The sequence below is a fragment of the Macrosteles quadrilineatus genome, unplaced genomic scaffold (genome assembly GCF_028750875.1).
Source record: "Macrosteles quadrilineatus isolate MER2022 unplaced genomic scaffold, UCM_ALF_1.0 Scaffold_1__1_contigs__length_201487025, whole genome shotgun sequence".
NCBI classification, from domain to species: domain Eukaryota; kingdom Metazoa; phylum Arthropoda; class Insecta; order Hemiptera; family Cicadellidae; genus Macrosteles; species Macrosteles quadrilineatus.
The window spans coordinates 96,920,976-96,937,502 of record NW_026542594.1 but is presented as its reverse complement, the minus strand read 5'-3'; the positions used below and the strand labels follow the sequence as shown (position 1 = coordinate 96,937,502).

The window sequence follows — 16,527 nt, the reverse complement described above, 5'->3', positions numbered from 1 at the left end:
TTTATTTTTTTTCACATTTGAATACTAGTATTTACCCAAATAATATACAAAAAACAGACTTTAAGCCTCAAACAACCTTAAGATACATAAGGCCCTCTAAATACATAACCAGGCAGGCAGGCAGATATGGTGTAAGAGTTTCTTATCTCTTATCAGGCTTATGGAAGGACACCAATGGAACAATATCCTTCCTAATGGCTGTGTGTATGTGAACAAGTGGTCCCCCCCCCCCCACTACTTCTGAATATACACACAGCCATGGAGAGATATGGCAATTGCTGTCTGTGGCAATTACATTATTGTATCTGCAATCCTAAAATGCTAGGGGAAGGGAGGGAAACATGTCCACGACGTAGGGAGTGGTGAAGGAAGTAGTAAAGGCGAGCAGTGTGGAGTTTGGGAACGGATTAATGTATCTGCAAACCTAAGACTGCTTTCAGAGTAAACTAATGATTTCCCCGAGCAAAGCTCGGTCCCCCGGTACTTATAACTAACTAATACAGCATGTTGTGATTATTCAAACCTACAAAACAGTTGCCAGGTAACAGCTAGTCATATTTATTTGTAAACATTGTAGTTCAAAAAGTCTGACATTGGCCCACTTAAAACCCTCTGGGGCGGAGCCCTTTTGAAGGATCTGCATCAAACTTCACACAAACCATCCTTGAAAAATGCTTAATAATGCCTGAAAGTTTCCTTACAATCTGTTGAGTGGTCTCGGAGTCCACAACATACATACATATACACATAGTTCCTCTTTTATAGATATAGTTTTTGATCGAATTTGTAAAATACATTCATTTCATTACTAAACTATTAGCATAAAAAAAAAACACTTTTTTACCCTCCCTGTTGCAGCAAACCTAAGTACTCGTTAAACTAATTCTATTTAAATAGGGAATAAAATGTGATATTTTAAGGAGGCATTTTAGTATATGACACTATTGTATTTCTTAAAGAAATCTCAATAAAGAAAATTGATCGATTGAGTGTAAATCCAATCAGGCTAGTGGAAATTCGCTTAGTCTGCAGGTTTGCTGCGGCCGGAGTATTTATACCATTTCTCCAGAAAAAAAAACAGTTTTAAGTTCACCATAGTTTATGTAAACCTTATGCCTACATTGTCCTATTATGACATTTGACAACTTAACAATGCATCTTAAAAGTAAACAAAAACAAATATTTTTTATAGGGTTAAGGTTATAGATCTTGCCTGTGTCCTGAATTCAGAAGAGTTATAACAATGTTGCAAGTTAGTATGTTAAGTATTATATAACAGTAGTTCTCAATAATGACATAAAATACGAAAAAGTTTGATTTTTACATTCATCCTTCACTCATATTTGGGTTAAAATACGCACCCAGGTGTCGTCCCATCACAATTGATATTATTGGTTATATGAGTTTAAGATAGGCTTCACAGTTTTCAATTTATAATTTGTAATTTGTAATGTTTTAATAAAGACATACATATTTGGAGCTCACTATTTTTTATGTAAAAAAGCCCCCAACTGAAGATTTTTGAAATCCCATAATTATGATAGCTGATATGAACATGTGAAAACTTTACCTAGCCATGACTAAAATACAAGTAACAAGTTACTGTAATATACACACATTATACCCCTATACTTATATAATAGTGTTTTATGTTTATAATTTTTCCAGAACATGAGATCTCTACTGATTACTGGGGCCAATCGAGGTATTGGACTTGAACTTGTAAAGCAGTTTTTGAAACATCCTTCAGCCAAACCAGAAATTTTGATCGCTACAGCCAGGAAACCTAATGAGGCAAAGGTAATAAAGGGCATATTAATCATTAAATAAACCCTATCCATTTTATATTTGTCTGCTACAATCATATAAATTTGACTACATTCAACGGATTAAAATCTGGACTATCAGAGTACCCATAGACTGCACATTCGCCTCAATTGGGAAGTGTTATGTAGTTTCTGTTTGTATGTATAATTTTTATGTTACTGTCCGTCAATACATACAAATAAGTTACTCAAAAGATGTAAATAATAATATTTCATTGCTGTTTTTGTTCAAAATATACTCAGTCAACCCATTTTTGTCTCTATTTTACAGTTGTTCACAGTTTTGGTATCTAATTACGAAAGGGGATTCTTTGTGTCAAAATTGTGGGTGACTAGGAAGTCGTAGAACGACAGGAGAGGGCTCAAAATAAAGGTCTCTATCCTGTGACGGAAGAAAAAATAGTGGAATTCCCAAAATTCTAACAGGAAATTAGATATACAGTCAAATTTTATCCATAAGGATAGCAATCACCATTTACAGCTGATTTTTGTTTCTTCAATACAGACGATCGTGATTTATCATTTATCCAGTACGCAATATCAAAAATTTAGATTACTTATTTGCCAGTCAATTCTGCAATGTGCTTTATACTATACTAGCTGTTACCCACGGGCTTCACCCCGTTTGACATCATAAGTATTAATAAAACTATTGATTGGTTAAGTTAACCTGAAATAAACAAAATACAGTAAAAGAAACAAATAATCACACCTGATTTTAATAAGGTAATAAATTGAAAGAATAACAAACAAATAAGTACAGCTGAAGTATTTTTAACATTAGGTATATGAAAAGTTCCCTTTAGAAAGGAATTACGACCTTAAAGGGCAATTTGTGAAATAATGGATAATTTAAGAGAGACGTGATCATTCTTAACTGAATTGGGAGCATGTAGTGAGAAACTTTCAGCTTTTATAAAATAACGAAGGCCTAGCTTGCATGTGTGACGTACTTTTTCCACACTAAAAAATATAACACTAGTTTACATGCCAGGTTTAAGTACCACGTGCTATACAGCACATTTAGTTTCCGGATAGGCCTCAGTACGGAGATTTGGGTTGGCATTCCAGGGTTCGCGTCAAGATGTTACTTTCACACTCAGCCATGCCGTCACCTCGGCTGGTTTACCTTGGGAGGTTTACCGTGTCGGAGATCTCGAGCATCTGGTTCATCCCACAGATGTCGCCGTGGTCCGGAATAATCCTCACGGACCGGTCACTGCCCCTTACACCGCAGTGATACGTGGTGGCCTTCCATGGACACTAGTCACTACCCCCGAAATCGTTTTCTTGTTCAGCACACGACATTCAGCCAGGCGCTTGGGTTCGACTCACCAAGTATGGGCTAACTCGATCTGCCGTTGTAGTCTGGGGTCCACGGTCGCCCTCCTGTCGTCACAGCTGAAGGCTGAGGCTCATTCCGCCCCCCGCTCGTCGTTGAAGGCTGGGGCTCATCCGGCCTCACCTGGCCGTCGTTGCAGACTGGGTCTGTTGTGACCGCTGTCGATGCTACTGCAGACTCGAGTCATACTTCCCATCCGTCGCTGCTGTCGTCTGGGAATCCGGCTCATTGCACAGACCCCTGTCATTGTCGTCGTCGTATATGAGTGTCCCACTAGTTGCAGGGACACCTGTCACTTCCGTCTTATATATTTGTCCCGCTCGTTGCACGGACACTTCGTTGATGTCGTCGTATCGTGGAAGCTCATCGCACGGACCCCTGTCTCTGCGGTCGTATAAGTATCCTGCTCGTTGCAGGAATACCTTTTGTTGCTGTTGTTTGTTCGGGCGCCATATATGTGACGTACGACGTTAACAATCGTGTCCCTGTTCGTTTCTTGGACACTTGTCTATACTATCGTACGGGAATCCGGCTTATCGCACGGACCCCTGTCACTGCCCCTTCCACCGCAGTGAGACAATTTGACCTTCCATTGTCGTTAGTCGCCATCCCCGAATCGTCTACATGTCCACATGTAGCCCCAGGAGAATCTGGTTCAACACACAGATTCCAGCATCGTAGCGGTACCTGGGGAGCTCCGCCTGCCGCTGTAGTCGGGGTTCAGATCACCCATCTAACGTCGCAGCTACTACGTCTTCACTGCAGGCTGGGCGTCCATCGTGGCCCCAATCGAGACTACAGCCCGTAGTCCTCGGCCCCGTCGGTCTCCGCCACCGTCCTGGGTGTCTGTCTGGTTCTGCACACAGACTCGTGATGTCGCGGTACCTTGAACTTAACCGACTCAACCCACCAAACTGTAGCATAGGGTTCAAGCTCACCCGTCAACCACAGCTACAGGCTGAGGTACTTCCACCCCTCCACACGTCGTCGTAGGCTGGGGATCAGCCATCCTCGCCTGGTCTTCACCGCGGCCTAGGTTTTCCAGCCCGCGCGCCCTATATCGGTACTACAGCCGGGGAGCCTACTCGTCCGTCTTTCGTCGCTGACATCCTGGGTGTCCGTATTCTTACACGGACATGTGTCACTGCCCCGTACGCCGCAGTGAGTCGCGTGGTGGCCGTCCGTTCGTAGTTGTTGCTTGCCACCCCCGATGTAGATAATCCTTGGGTTTACAACACGCCAAGATCCACCACAACGGTTCAACACTCGTTGTGTACACGTTGACCAAGCGCCGGTTGTCTTGCTGACCGTTGTTCTCCGTTACAATGGTTGGTTTATCACGCAACCACTGCCGCTGGATAATCAAATGAAGAACATCGAAGCTGGCCAACAGCGTGATGTGAGTTCCTCTGGTTGGTTTATCACACAACCCCAACTGTTCGAGAATCGTATTAGGCTAGCTGACTGCTCTAGGTCAATCTTCCATCCGCTAACGAGTCGCTGGTTCCAGTGTCGTGAGTTGGTCGTCACTCCAGGTAGGTTTAACACGCTACCGCAGCTGCTGAAGCGTCGATGAGCTCCATGGTCGTCACCAAAGGTAGGTTCAACACGCTACCACAGCTGCCGAAGCCACACTGAGTGCACGCCGACTCGCCAGTCCCTCAAATTCATCAGACATCAAATGGTTCCACACCATAGGCCGACGCTATCCAATTCGCACCAATACAATCTCAACTCCTGTCGTAAACTCATCACACAAAATATTAGAACAAATACAAATCATTAAACATGAAATACAGTTCAACGGTTAGTCACTGATTACCTCACATGACCCTAACCAAAAACCGTTAACTAAACAGAGATTAAATTACCAGACAGAAGGATATAAAATGCCTTGTTACTTCACACGAATATTAAAACTAGTAACCAAGGCCGAAACGAGTTATCCACTTCTGGTTTACATTAATCTCAAAATTCTTTATGGCAAACCCGTCGTTTAAACCATAAAATATCGTAAAACACAGGCCTAAGGCCACTACTCCCAACACGCCATGCGTGCTGGTCGGGACGTGCTGAACTAGCACAACTAATCATAGTAGCCACTGACTACTACTAATCAATTAGTATCCTTGATGAGATTAAATTGTTTTGGGCTTACTAAAATGGATTCAAAATACACTGGCCTCGTAATATTGTATTCGTTACGTTATGGATTTAACCAACACACCATCGTAATCAAGTCTACTTTGCCTAAGTCCATTGGTTTAACAGGAGTGAAAATATAAAATCTAGTAAAACTGATTTTAAAAACTAGTATTTTGCATCCTGGCAATAATTAACTCGGTTTACCTTATATGTATTAAAATATAAGACTTACAATTTTACTTGAAGTATCACACAAGTTAATTATGCTTCACCAATAACGATCTCGGGACTAAGACAACTTCTCGAACTAGTCGTTGTAGTTGCTGGAGAGGAACTCTTCTGTATCGTGGCTGGTGAGGAACTTTTCTGTATCGTGGATGGTGAGGAACTCTTCTGTATCGTGGCTGGTGAGGAACTTTTCTGTATCGTGGATGGTGAGGAACTCTTCTGTATCGTGGATGGTGAGGAACTCTTCTGTATCGTGGCTGGTGAGGAACCAACTTTTCTACTCGCCGTCTGAGAGTTCCTCAGATCATCCTTCTCGCTCCCCTCTCTAGACAAGTAGGGGGCTCAGCTGATCCTCGACGTCTGCTGTTTGTTAACCCGAAAAAGCTAGCCGGCCGCCGTCGTCTGCAGCCGCCAAGTATTCAGACACTCGAGCTTGTTGTTGTTGTGTTGACTGTAGGTTATGTTGTGTTTGAATCACACGACAATGAGTTTTAACTTCAAGTTGTCGGTTTATATTACTCACTCCGCATTTCCTCCACGTCTTTGAAACGGATTATTGGCCTAAGGCCGCGATATGCGTTTTTACTGAGTGTAGAAAGTGTCGTCAAAGTACTAAGCCGGGTTGAGCCCTAGCATGCAAAACACATCGCTGGTGAGTCAATAAGCTATAAAACTCTGTATAAGGTTTATATCACGCTCATACAGTATTAATAACTCTCGCTCTACACTTATTTATTACCAATTTATTACCAAACACAACAGTGTATCATGCCTATAATAACTAGTGACGTTATAACTAAGGTTAGCCTTCTAACCTATAACCTTAGTTAGGGCTTGTGGGCTATGCCTAGGACTGGGCTAGACAAATAAATAGGCTAGTTTGACCCCCGCCTTCTCAAAATAGGCACTTTACACATGAGCTCTTGAGCTATTGCATCGTTGATTATTTAGTCAATGGAGCCATTTCATGTTAAACATTTCTTCAACAATAACCTTCAAATGTGAAGAAATGTAAACAAAGTAAAATAATTTTGTAAACGTGTAAAACTGAAGTCTTTCAATCATAAATACAAATTATTTAAAAAATAAAATTCTGTTAAAATGATTAAACTTCATTATTTTTTTCAGCCATTCAAAGTCCAATGCCTTTGATTTTAGCCATCTCCCATGATTCTACTACAGTACTTATCATGCGCTTGGCTAATTTACATTAAAATACACCAATTTGCAAATTGCACAGTAACAAATTGATTTCAACATTCTAAGACATAACGAAAAATCTCAATTATAGGTAACGGTATCCCTGGTTTTATATAGTATACAGTACAATGCAGAATTGACAGGCAAATGAGTTTAATCCAAATGTAATGTTGCTTACTGGCTTGATGTTAAATCTTGATCAGCTGTATTGAAGTAAACAAAAATCAACTGCAAATGCTTCTAATGCTATACTTATGGAAAACATTTTACGTTATATCTAGTTTTGTATTACAATTTGGGGATTTCACTATTTTTCCCGCGGTCACAGTATCAAGACCTTTAATTTGAGCCCTCTCCTGTCGTTCTACGACTTCCCAGTCACCCACAATTTTGACGCAAAGAATCGGCTTACGTAATTAATATATAGACTAGTGGCCTGTAGGGACATAAGTCCCTAAAAAGCTCAAATGTAAAACAAATTGTTTTAATATTTTAACAAACTCAGAATCAAATTATCTATGTTTCTGGATAGATATCCCAGTGCATCATATCTTTTGTGTAAAAAACAGTTTGTTGTTTGTCATTGTTTGCTTTTGTTGACATTATTTTCAACCGCTAAATTAACACCCCGACCCAGTTATTATTTCTAAGTTTATGTTCCTTTTGTAAATAAGGTTTAACAAAATTAGTATAAAGTAGAGGCATCCCATTGACCAAACTTAACCCTAAATTTGTTACTGGTCAACATTTAAAAAAACTATAATTAGCCTAGTGTAAGTTAATGTTGTAATATTCCTCCTAAATGTGTGGTTGACTTTACATATTCTATCAAAAAAGGGCCTAATCAATGCCTGATTACTAACTATTTTGCGACCGGTTCCATTACACAGTTATCGAAACCAATCACGAAACTACTTTTCATCAGCATCTTCGACATGAATATTTTTGGTTAGTTTTAAGAAACGGAAACTACCTCTAGGTTTTACTGTTAGATATGGATGTTTACCCTTTACTACCATGCATGCTAGGCTTAGGCTATATTATTGGAACATGCTTTGCTTGGAGGGAAAAAAGGTTAAAATCTCCTACAAACAAAATTATTTTTCCGCTCATTGGAACTTGTCATTGTACTTACTTAATGAACAAATATCTGTACGAACCTATTTCATCTTTATTCACTAATTGTTCTCTTATAGTGGCCGTTGAGGTTATTCCACTTTATACAAAATATTAATTAAACACTACAATAAGTCTCAAATATAAATGTTAGTAAATTTACATAAAAGGTGTAGAATAAATCTTTAACATATGTTTTGAAATCAAAACAAAGTATAAGTTTTCCATTTAATCTTAAATCGTTTATTATTTATTCAATGTGGTTATTTCATGTTAAACATTCTTTCAACACAGCAATAACCTTAAAATTAGACGAAAATGTCATTATTATTCAGCCATTCTAAGTTCAATTCCTTTGGTTTGAGCCATCTCCTATGATTCTACTACTATCATACGCTTAACTAATTTACTTAAAAATACACAAGTTTGAAAATTGTACAACAATCAGCAAAATAAATAAATAAATTGATTTCAGCTTTCTAAGACGTAACTAAGAAGTCTTAATTATGATAGGTAACGTTATCCCTGATTTTATATAGTATACATTACATTGCAGGTTTGACTGGCAAATGAGTAATCCAAATGTAATATTGCCTACTGGCTTAATGATAAATCACGATCAGCTATATTGAAGTAAACAAAAATCAGCACTAAATGGCTTCTATTGCTATTCTTATGGAGAACATTTTACGTTTTATCTAATTTTGTGTTAAAATTGAGGGATTTTCACTATTTTTCCTGCCGTCACAGGATCGAGACCTTTAATTTGAGACCTCTCCCGTCGTTCTACGACTTCCCAGTCGCTCACAATTTTGACGCAAAGAATCGGCTTACGTAATTAATATATAGATAGATGATGATGATGATGATTTTACTGTGCAATTAATTTGCAAATTTGTGTATTTTTATTTAAATTTGTTAAACATATGGTAAGAGTAGAATTACAGGAGAATGCTCAAATTTAAGGAATTGAGACTCGAATGGCTGACAAAATAATTAAGTTACACAAGTTTTAGCCCAGAACCAAATACAAGGAAATTTGGATAATGAAAGCATATCAGTTCAAACACTTCAGCTTTGTTTTTATTAAAACTTATGTTTACAAATGATTTTTCCTACAGTTACCTGACAAAGTTGGCTTCCTTGCACTGATTATAGCATGCCAAGTAGCTAATTGGTACAGTCACTTACATTTGCCGCACCAATTTGTTTTTTACCGCACTCCAGTATTCCAAACAAACAACATAACCCAGTCAGTGGCGTAACTAACGCCAATGCAACCAATGTGGTGCATTGGGGCGCAGGCCTTCAGGGGGCGCAAAAAACTGTTATTCTGGAAAATTTTTTGCAAAAAATATCTCCCTGTAGCTTACCGAAAATAAATGAAAAAAATATTCGTGGGATTCTGTTACAGTCACAACAGAATGTTGGCGACTTTTGTTTACTATTGTCGTTAACTCCTTGGCGCGACAGGTCACATCTGCACAAATCGCGTTCTTATCACAAGAATAGACTGCTCTTGTTTATTTATCGTTGTTAGCTAGAAAGATAGACAGTCTTTCAGTATTATTTTAGTAACCTTGATCTTAGTTTAATTAGTACTGAATATGAAAGAGCTTGGTCTTTAGATGTAGAAAAGTTAGCAAGATGGTTCCTTTAAAGAAAGAGCCGTAGGGGCTTTGTCAGGGAATATGAATTAACAGTGTTTAATGAATTAATAGTTGGATGTACAGTGTTGTCACTATGAGCTGTAGGCAGCTCTTTGACTGTTAAGAATGCATCATCCAGTAAAATTAATCAAATTTTGAGAAATGTAACATGAACATTATACAAATATGTTATATACCTACTGTTATACAGGGTGACAAAAAAGTCTGGAAACGGTTTAATATCTTTTTAACTAAATTTGTTAGAAAATTCAAACCTTTCACATCAACTTATATGTATGAAAACTACTTTTTGCAATCATTGCCATTATTTGACCTTCACCAGGGAAGGCCCACGAGGAGTAGGTACATAATCTTTAACGTAAGCATAGGTTGATATGCACATCATTTTAAAGGTCTGATTATGTGGAGTTCATTACCGGAAACCGCGTCAAAAAAGGTTCATCCGTTACAAAATGGCGGCAGTTCAAAGATCTTGCGGAATATACCTGCAGAGACCTTAGTATTGGTAAATACTCATAATCAACATTCGCAGGGAAATCTGAAACCCGGTTAAATTTGTTTTGATGATTGAATACTATTAGTCTATGAGCTAGTTGACTTTAAAATACAGTTTAAGCTCTCAAGCTAATGTTTAATACGAGTATTTGCCCATACTAAGGCCTATTCAGGTATATTTCACAAGAACTTTGGACAGCTCCCATTTTGTAACGGATGAACCTTTTTGGACGCGGTTTCCGGCAATGAACTCCATTTGACTAACCCTTTAAAATGGTGTGCATATCAACCTATGCTTACATTAAAGATTATGTACCTACTCCTCATGGGTCGTCCCCTGGTAGAGGTAAAAAAATTACAATGCTTGGAAAAAGTAGTTTTCATACATGTAAGTTGATGTGAAAGGTTTGAATTTTCTAACGGATTTAGTTAAAAAGATATTAAACCGTTTCCAGACTTTTTTGTCACCCTGTATATACCTACTGTTATATGCGATATCATGTATAGCCTACCTAATGTTTGCCTACCTAATGGGGCACTGAATAAATATAAAATGTTAAGTAAAGCAAGAAGTAGCTTATATTTTATCATCCTAAAAGTACAATAATAAATTGTAAGTATGTAATGTGATTCTTCATCAGTTATGTTAATGGTGTTTGGAAAAGCTTAAAAACTTAATTTTACTTTCAATTAGTTTTTGAATATTAACTTTTTTAACCTTTCTCTAATTGAATAGAGCTTGTACAATGTCTTGTGTAGTGAAATAGTATCCAGGAAGTATGGAGAAATGACGTTGTTAGTTTTGTTGGAGGTTATGGGGGGGGGGGAGAATAAGTCTATGAATAGGGGTGCACGGGGAATACTTGCATTGGGGCGCAGTGAGACTAGTTACGCCACTGAACCCAGTGAGCTTTTATTAGGCACGTAATATGTGTAAGCTTGAAAATAAGTAGGCAACACTTAAAGATACTACGACTACGATCAGCTGGTGCAGCGTTTCCCATTCCGTTTATTTACATAAAGACTAGCAGAGAACCCGTCTTTCGTATGTGATTGGCATTATACTCAAGCTTTGCATTTGCAATGGGGGAGGACACAGTTTGATAAAAGTTGCTTCTTTAAATTGACGGTATACTATAGTACTATACATCTAACATAGCCATAATGTTCACCTAAACAACAGAGAAAAATAAATGATTAAAGTTTCGCAAAATATCACAAATTATTCATGAAATTAAATCCATAAGCTACTGTAAACAATCCGACTTAGACAGTCCTCATTGTGTATCACAGATTTTTGGTACTGATTAGTTTAAATTAGCTGTTATCATAAATGAAAAAAAAATTATAGTGGTGGACCCTGTTGGTAAATTTTATATCTTTTAATGCTTTTGCATATCATAGAACCAACTTTTTAGTTGAAACAGCTGACTAAATTCTTAAATTCCCTTTAAATATGAATACTCATAAGGTTAACATGGGGAACTAAAGAGCCACTGGGGCAGAGCCCGAATGGATTTTTGAGATAAGAATATGCTTATATGTTAATCAGGAATGTGAGCTATCATTATGCCAAATTTCAGCCAAATCCGTCCAGTAGTTAATGCGTGATTGAACTTCAAAAAATCAAACAAACACACAAACTTTCACATTTATAATATTAGTAAGATACAAGAGGTTCTACCCGCGAATTCACGGGTGTACAGAAGACACAATTAAATTAATTTAATCAACTTTGATTTTATATTTCATTTAAAGTTCCTAAGCTCGAGAAATTGTCATCTAAAAGGATGTTAAAAGCAGTGAAACCTTCATACCTTACGTCCTGAGGTGGCCGAGGTGGGTGCGGTTGTACCTGAACTCGCCGCTCTCTTCCACGACGTCTTTAATACTTAAATACTTTTCAATGAAATGGCAACCTGTTAAAGATCGGTGAAAAACTCTTGGAACGAACAACATACATGGTTTGTTAATCTCATATTCATCGTGTTTCGATCATCCTTAATCTCTCACTTGTTTCAAACAGCTTCACTTTCCATTCACCGCACCTCTTTTAAGAACATAAAAGTAAATAAAATAAGTAAATAAAAATGTAAACAAACAAACTATATTGTCAAATGTAATTGGCCAGCTGTTGTTCACTAAATTAATCGAATGGCAACTTCCAAAACATGCAAGGCGTAGCCCTTTGGAAATCAGCCTGTGGGGCAGAGCCCTTAGGGAGTTCGTCCATATCAATACTTTTCGGCAAATCTACACACGCTGAGCTTCATTTTGATATGCTGTATGCCTATATCTTTATTTGGTAAATTGCCTTAACCGTTTACATAAAATTTGATTGTACCACTTTAATAATATAATAGATTTGAATCTTGAATCTTGTAGGATTAACTGAAGCGCGGAGCCTCTAATTCCATAATTTTCCTGCTTATTAAAGAGGATGGTTGGGTTCACACAGTCAAAATGTAATATGCTAATTTCTTGTTACTGGGATCCCAAAGCAGAACCACAGGTGATGGTGCTACATTGTCCCAGAAAGACGGCAAGGGCTGCAGAAAGCCCAGCCTGTCTAAAAAAAAATTTATTGAAAAATTACTTATTTTCACGGCCACATGGCTCTTTCTTGCACTTAACCTGTATAAAACAAATAATAAAATTGTTTTTTTTTTGCAGAAAATATTTCTGTAGAAAATCTACAACTTTTATTTTCTGCATAAAAATTATACGTTCTGCAAACAGTAACGCTACAAAATGTCATGCATTACATAAACAAAAGCTGTGACGTCAATACTCGGTGCATCGATCGTGAGTAAGAACTCATAAAACAACCTATTTACTAAGCGATTCATTGTAATAACAGTAGGCGTATTTGAACGGATACAAGCATTTGAAAACTTATTTATCTCCAAATATTCATTAAAACCATCACACACGCGGTTCATTTACACGCAACTTGGACCGTGTAAGCCCGCACAAAATGTTTGTATTTTTCCAAGTCTGTTGCATAAAGTTTAAAACCTTCTTTGGGGCTGGCTGGGATGTAGGCTTAACTTATCTTATATTTCAGACACTTGAATCTTATATCCATATTCTTGTCTCACTTTAATCTAAACCAACAGGCCGAGAAGTGATTTGGGGGAGCGAGCTGGTGTAGTGGTTAAAGCGCGGAACTTCAGTCCCTGAGGTCCCGGGTTAAAATCCCGCTAAGTCACCAATGGATTTTATTTACGTGATAATGCCGCAACCCCTAGGTCTAGCCTGAAGTAATGTGAAAAACAATCCCGGGCTCGTGCCTAGCGTCCTAGGAAATATATATATATATATATATTTGCCTAAATATTTACCTTAATATATGTGATTTGTCATTTTCAGGAACTACAAGAACTGGCTTCTCAAGACAAAACTCTGCATATTTTACCACTTGGTAAGAGTAATGAAAACAACATAAACTACAGTAGACCTACAATTGTAAACCTTAAAAGTTAATAATTTCAATAAATTCATAATTTTAACTTTATTACATTCTTCTTAATATAGATTAAGATTAATTTTGTTTAATGCATCTCAGCTCCAGTAAAATTAAACAATAAGATATTTAATACAGGAATTTAAAAACATTTTTAATTAGTATAGGTAGTTGCGCACACACACCGAATTTAGATGGCTGATTGTTAAATAACGTCCAATCCAATAGGAAACCACAGGAGTGAATGGAATCTACCACACACTAAAACCACTCAAGGGTGGTCCCAGGGGGGGGGGGTCAAAGGGATCGTGACCCATCCAAAATCTTTTTTTTACAGATAAACTATTATATATTAAAGGGAAACTCAATAATTTTTACTTCAAAACATTCAACCAAATTCATTGTAGTCTATAGGCTACACTTGTGGTGAACGGTAGGGAATGAATACAAACTCAGACCTAAAACTCGGGATCGTTCGAGTGTTTGAGTGATTGAACACTTGAAAGCATTGACTATTGGACAGAAGAGTAACCAGATAATAATATAAATAATAAAGATCTTGTATCAATAGTCAAAGCTTCAGAGGTAGTTGAGTAATATATAGCTGAGTCATTTTAACCCAAGCATTAGGAATTTTTAATTACAGTAGCCAATTTTAAAACTTTCAATATTGAAATAGTGGCAATTAGGGATGAGAATATCAGTGACTTTAAAATATCACTCGGAACTGTGACTGTGACAAAGAAATATCGGTTAAAAATATCGGTGACTAGTCACAGCGATATATGCTACGGTGGCGCTCCGTGCGGTGATACTCAAAACTACGAAACTGTGACGATGCCATTGGCTTGGCGTCGGCGTGCATCACTCGAACGGCTAACCAGCTACTTGTGACTGCGACTGTGACTGCTCCAAACCCCGAATGACTGCTACTGTGATCTCGCGCTGTTGACGATATCACTGTATAATAATTAATCTGATGAGTTCATCTCAATAACGCAGAAACTGAAACTAATGTAAACAAAACAAAGCGAACAGCGATAGGGTGCAAAGCCCGCTCAAAGTACAGTAGTTCGCTCAAAATCCGAAGGATACAGAGAGCAGCACTTACAAGGACGGCGGATACAGCCCAGTCACAGCGCTCCTACAGTCGATATTTTGAACTAAAAGCCTGTGACTGCGACTGCGACTGGGGAACAGAGACTGTGACTCGCTCAGTCACAGCGCTGCTCGCGCTTCTACAGTCGATATTTTGAACTAAAAAGCTGCGACTGCGACTGCAAATGGTGAACAGAGACTGTGACTCCGGTAGCTGCTACTTTTGATATCGTGTCACAGACTGTGACTGCGACTTAAAAATATCGGTGACAAAATCACAGTCTGTGATTTATCGCTCATCCCTAGTGGCAATAGTGAAATGGTGGCCGTGAGTAACGGCGACCGGCAACGTTAGTTGGATAGTGTACTTTGTGTAGGTTAACTAACTGCTGCTTACTGGGCAGATAAAATGCAGTCGTGTTGGGTGCAAGCTATCAAACATTTATTCGATAAAATAAGTTCTGGTTCCAAATCTTGGTCTGATTTAGGAATACATTTTCTGTTTGCAATGCACATCGGCACCAGTTGAAAGGGTATTTTCACAATTCAATAATGCTTGAGGAATAGTTAGAACCTTGATACGAGAATCCATTACAAAAACATAAATTCATTGATTTTCTTTATTTGAAACTGAATGTACAAAAGTCAATGTGTTGTATTTTTGTGGTATTCCTTCGTTGTTAAAACCAACGCCAACCATACCAACAGTTAATAAAATTCCACAAGTCTCAATAATGCAAAAACTTCACATCGCATGTTTATTTTTTGAACATTTCTTTAACCTTGAAATAAACTGGGAAGCTTGTACACATTAAGCTAGGTCAATTTAATTTTTAAGCACATCATTTTCAAATTTCCCCTGGCCCTCCCTTTGCATATTCCATACCCCCCAGTGACCCCCCATAGAATATGCCAATGTTTTTACATTTTCCTACCAAAGAATTTTTTTTTGGCTGGAAATGCATCTAAAGGAGAAAGGAATGTACATTCTATGTACGCATGTATAAAAAATGAATAAAGTTATTTTGAATCTTGAATGAAGATGTTTAAATGGACTTTTATTAAGATTCATCATCTGGCTGTCTGATATTCTGAAATGGAAATTAATTTTCAACTGTCTACTAACATTCTCAAATATTTCTTTCTATGCATCATCATGTTCCTTATGTTCATGTTTACATAATTAATAAAAATAATTCTTTCAAGGTAATAGATTCATGTTTGAAAGCTCATGTAGTTAATTGAGTTAATTGTTTAAAAAGGGCAATAACAAATTGTCATTTGATGATTCTGTGACAGCATTTGTTTATTATCAAAGTTACATTTAGTATAATAATAACAATAAATAAGGAAGGGTCATTCATTTTCCTGCCGATTCCATTTTTGGCCAGCATCGTGGTCCCAAGTAAGCTAGAAGGTGAAGCAAATTCAAAGACACCAAGGATGTGTAAATGCTTAAATTTTCTTGCGAAATAATTTCTTTTGGCTATGTGATTTTTCTTTGCAGATGTGACCAAATTTGATTTGTTCAAGGACTTTGTCAAGAGTGTGAGTGGAATTGTAGGAGAGAAGGGTCTCAATGTGTTGTTCAACAACGCAGGTATTCTTCTAGACAAAGATGCTAAGTTGGATTCTGTTACTGTGGAATCTCTCACCACACAATTCACTTCCAACACGGTTGCTCCCATCATACTTACCAAGGTGAGATTTTTAAAACTAGGTAATAAGTATGTAGCCTTCCTTGGTACATTCCATTTCAATTTGGTATGATGTTATGATTTTAAGGTCATATGATGTATTATTTGAGTATATAATTTTACTAGATTACTATTTCTCAAATGAATTTAAAGTAAAATACCCCCGCCGCAGCAAACCTGCAGACTAAGCGAATTTCCATTTCCCTGAATGGCTTTACACTAAAATGTCTCCTTAAAAATATCA

At 37.6% G+C, this 16,527-nt stretch overlaps 1 protein-coding gene across 2 annotated transcripts in view; it reads left to right on the top strand.

Annotated features, from left to right (window-relative positions):
• The window catches only part of LOC128992339 (C-factor-like), a 76,527-nt gene that overhangs the window by 27,948 nt on the left and 32,052 nt on the right, over positions 1-16,527 (top strand). Inside the window, exons 1-4 of one of the 2 annotated variants that reach the window (XM_054415914.1) lie at positions 1,194-1,252; positions 1,669-1,800; positions 13,395-13,446; positions 16,094-16,287. In XM_054415914.1, the coding sequence (XP_054271889.1) occupies positions 1,244-1,252; positions 1,669-1,800; positions 13,395-13,446; positions 16,094-16,287 (387 nt within the window). In that variant the 5' untranslated portion in view covers positions 1,194-1,243. Of the gene's footprint in view, positions 1-1,193; positions 1,253-1,668; positions 1,801-13,394; positions 13,447-16,093; positions 16,288-16,527 lie in introns of those variants that run through there. The other variant, XM_054415995.1, reaches the window with a different exon arrangement.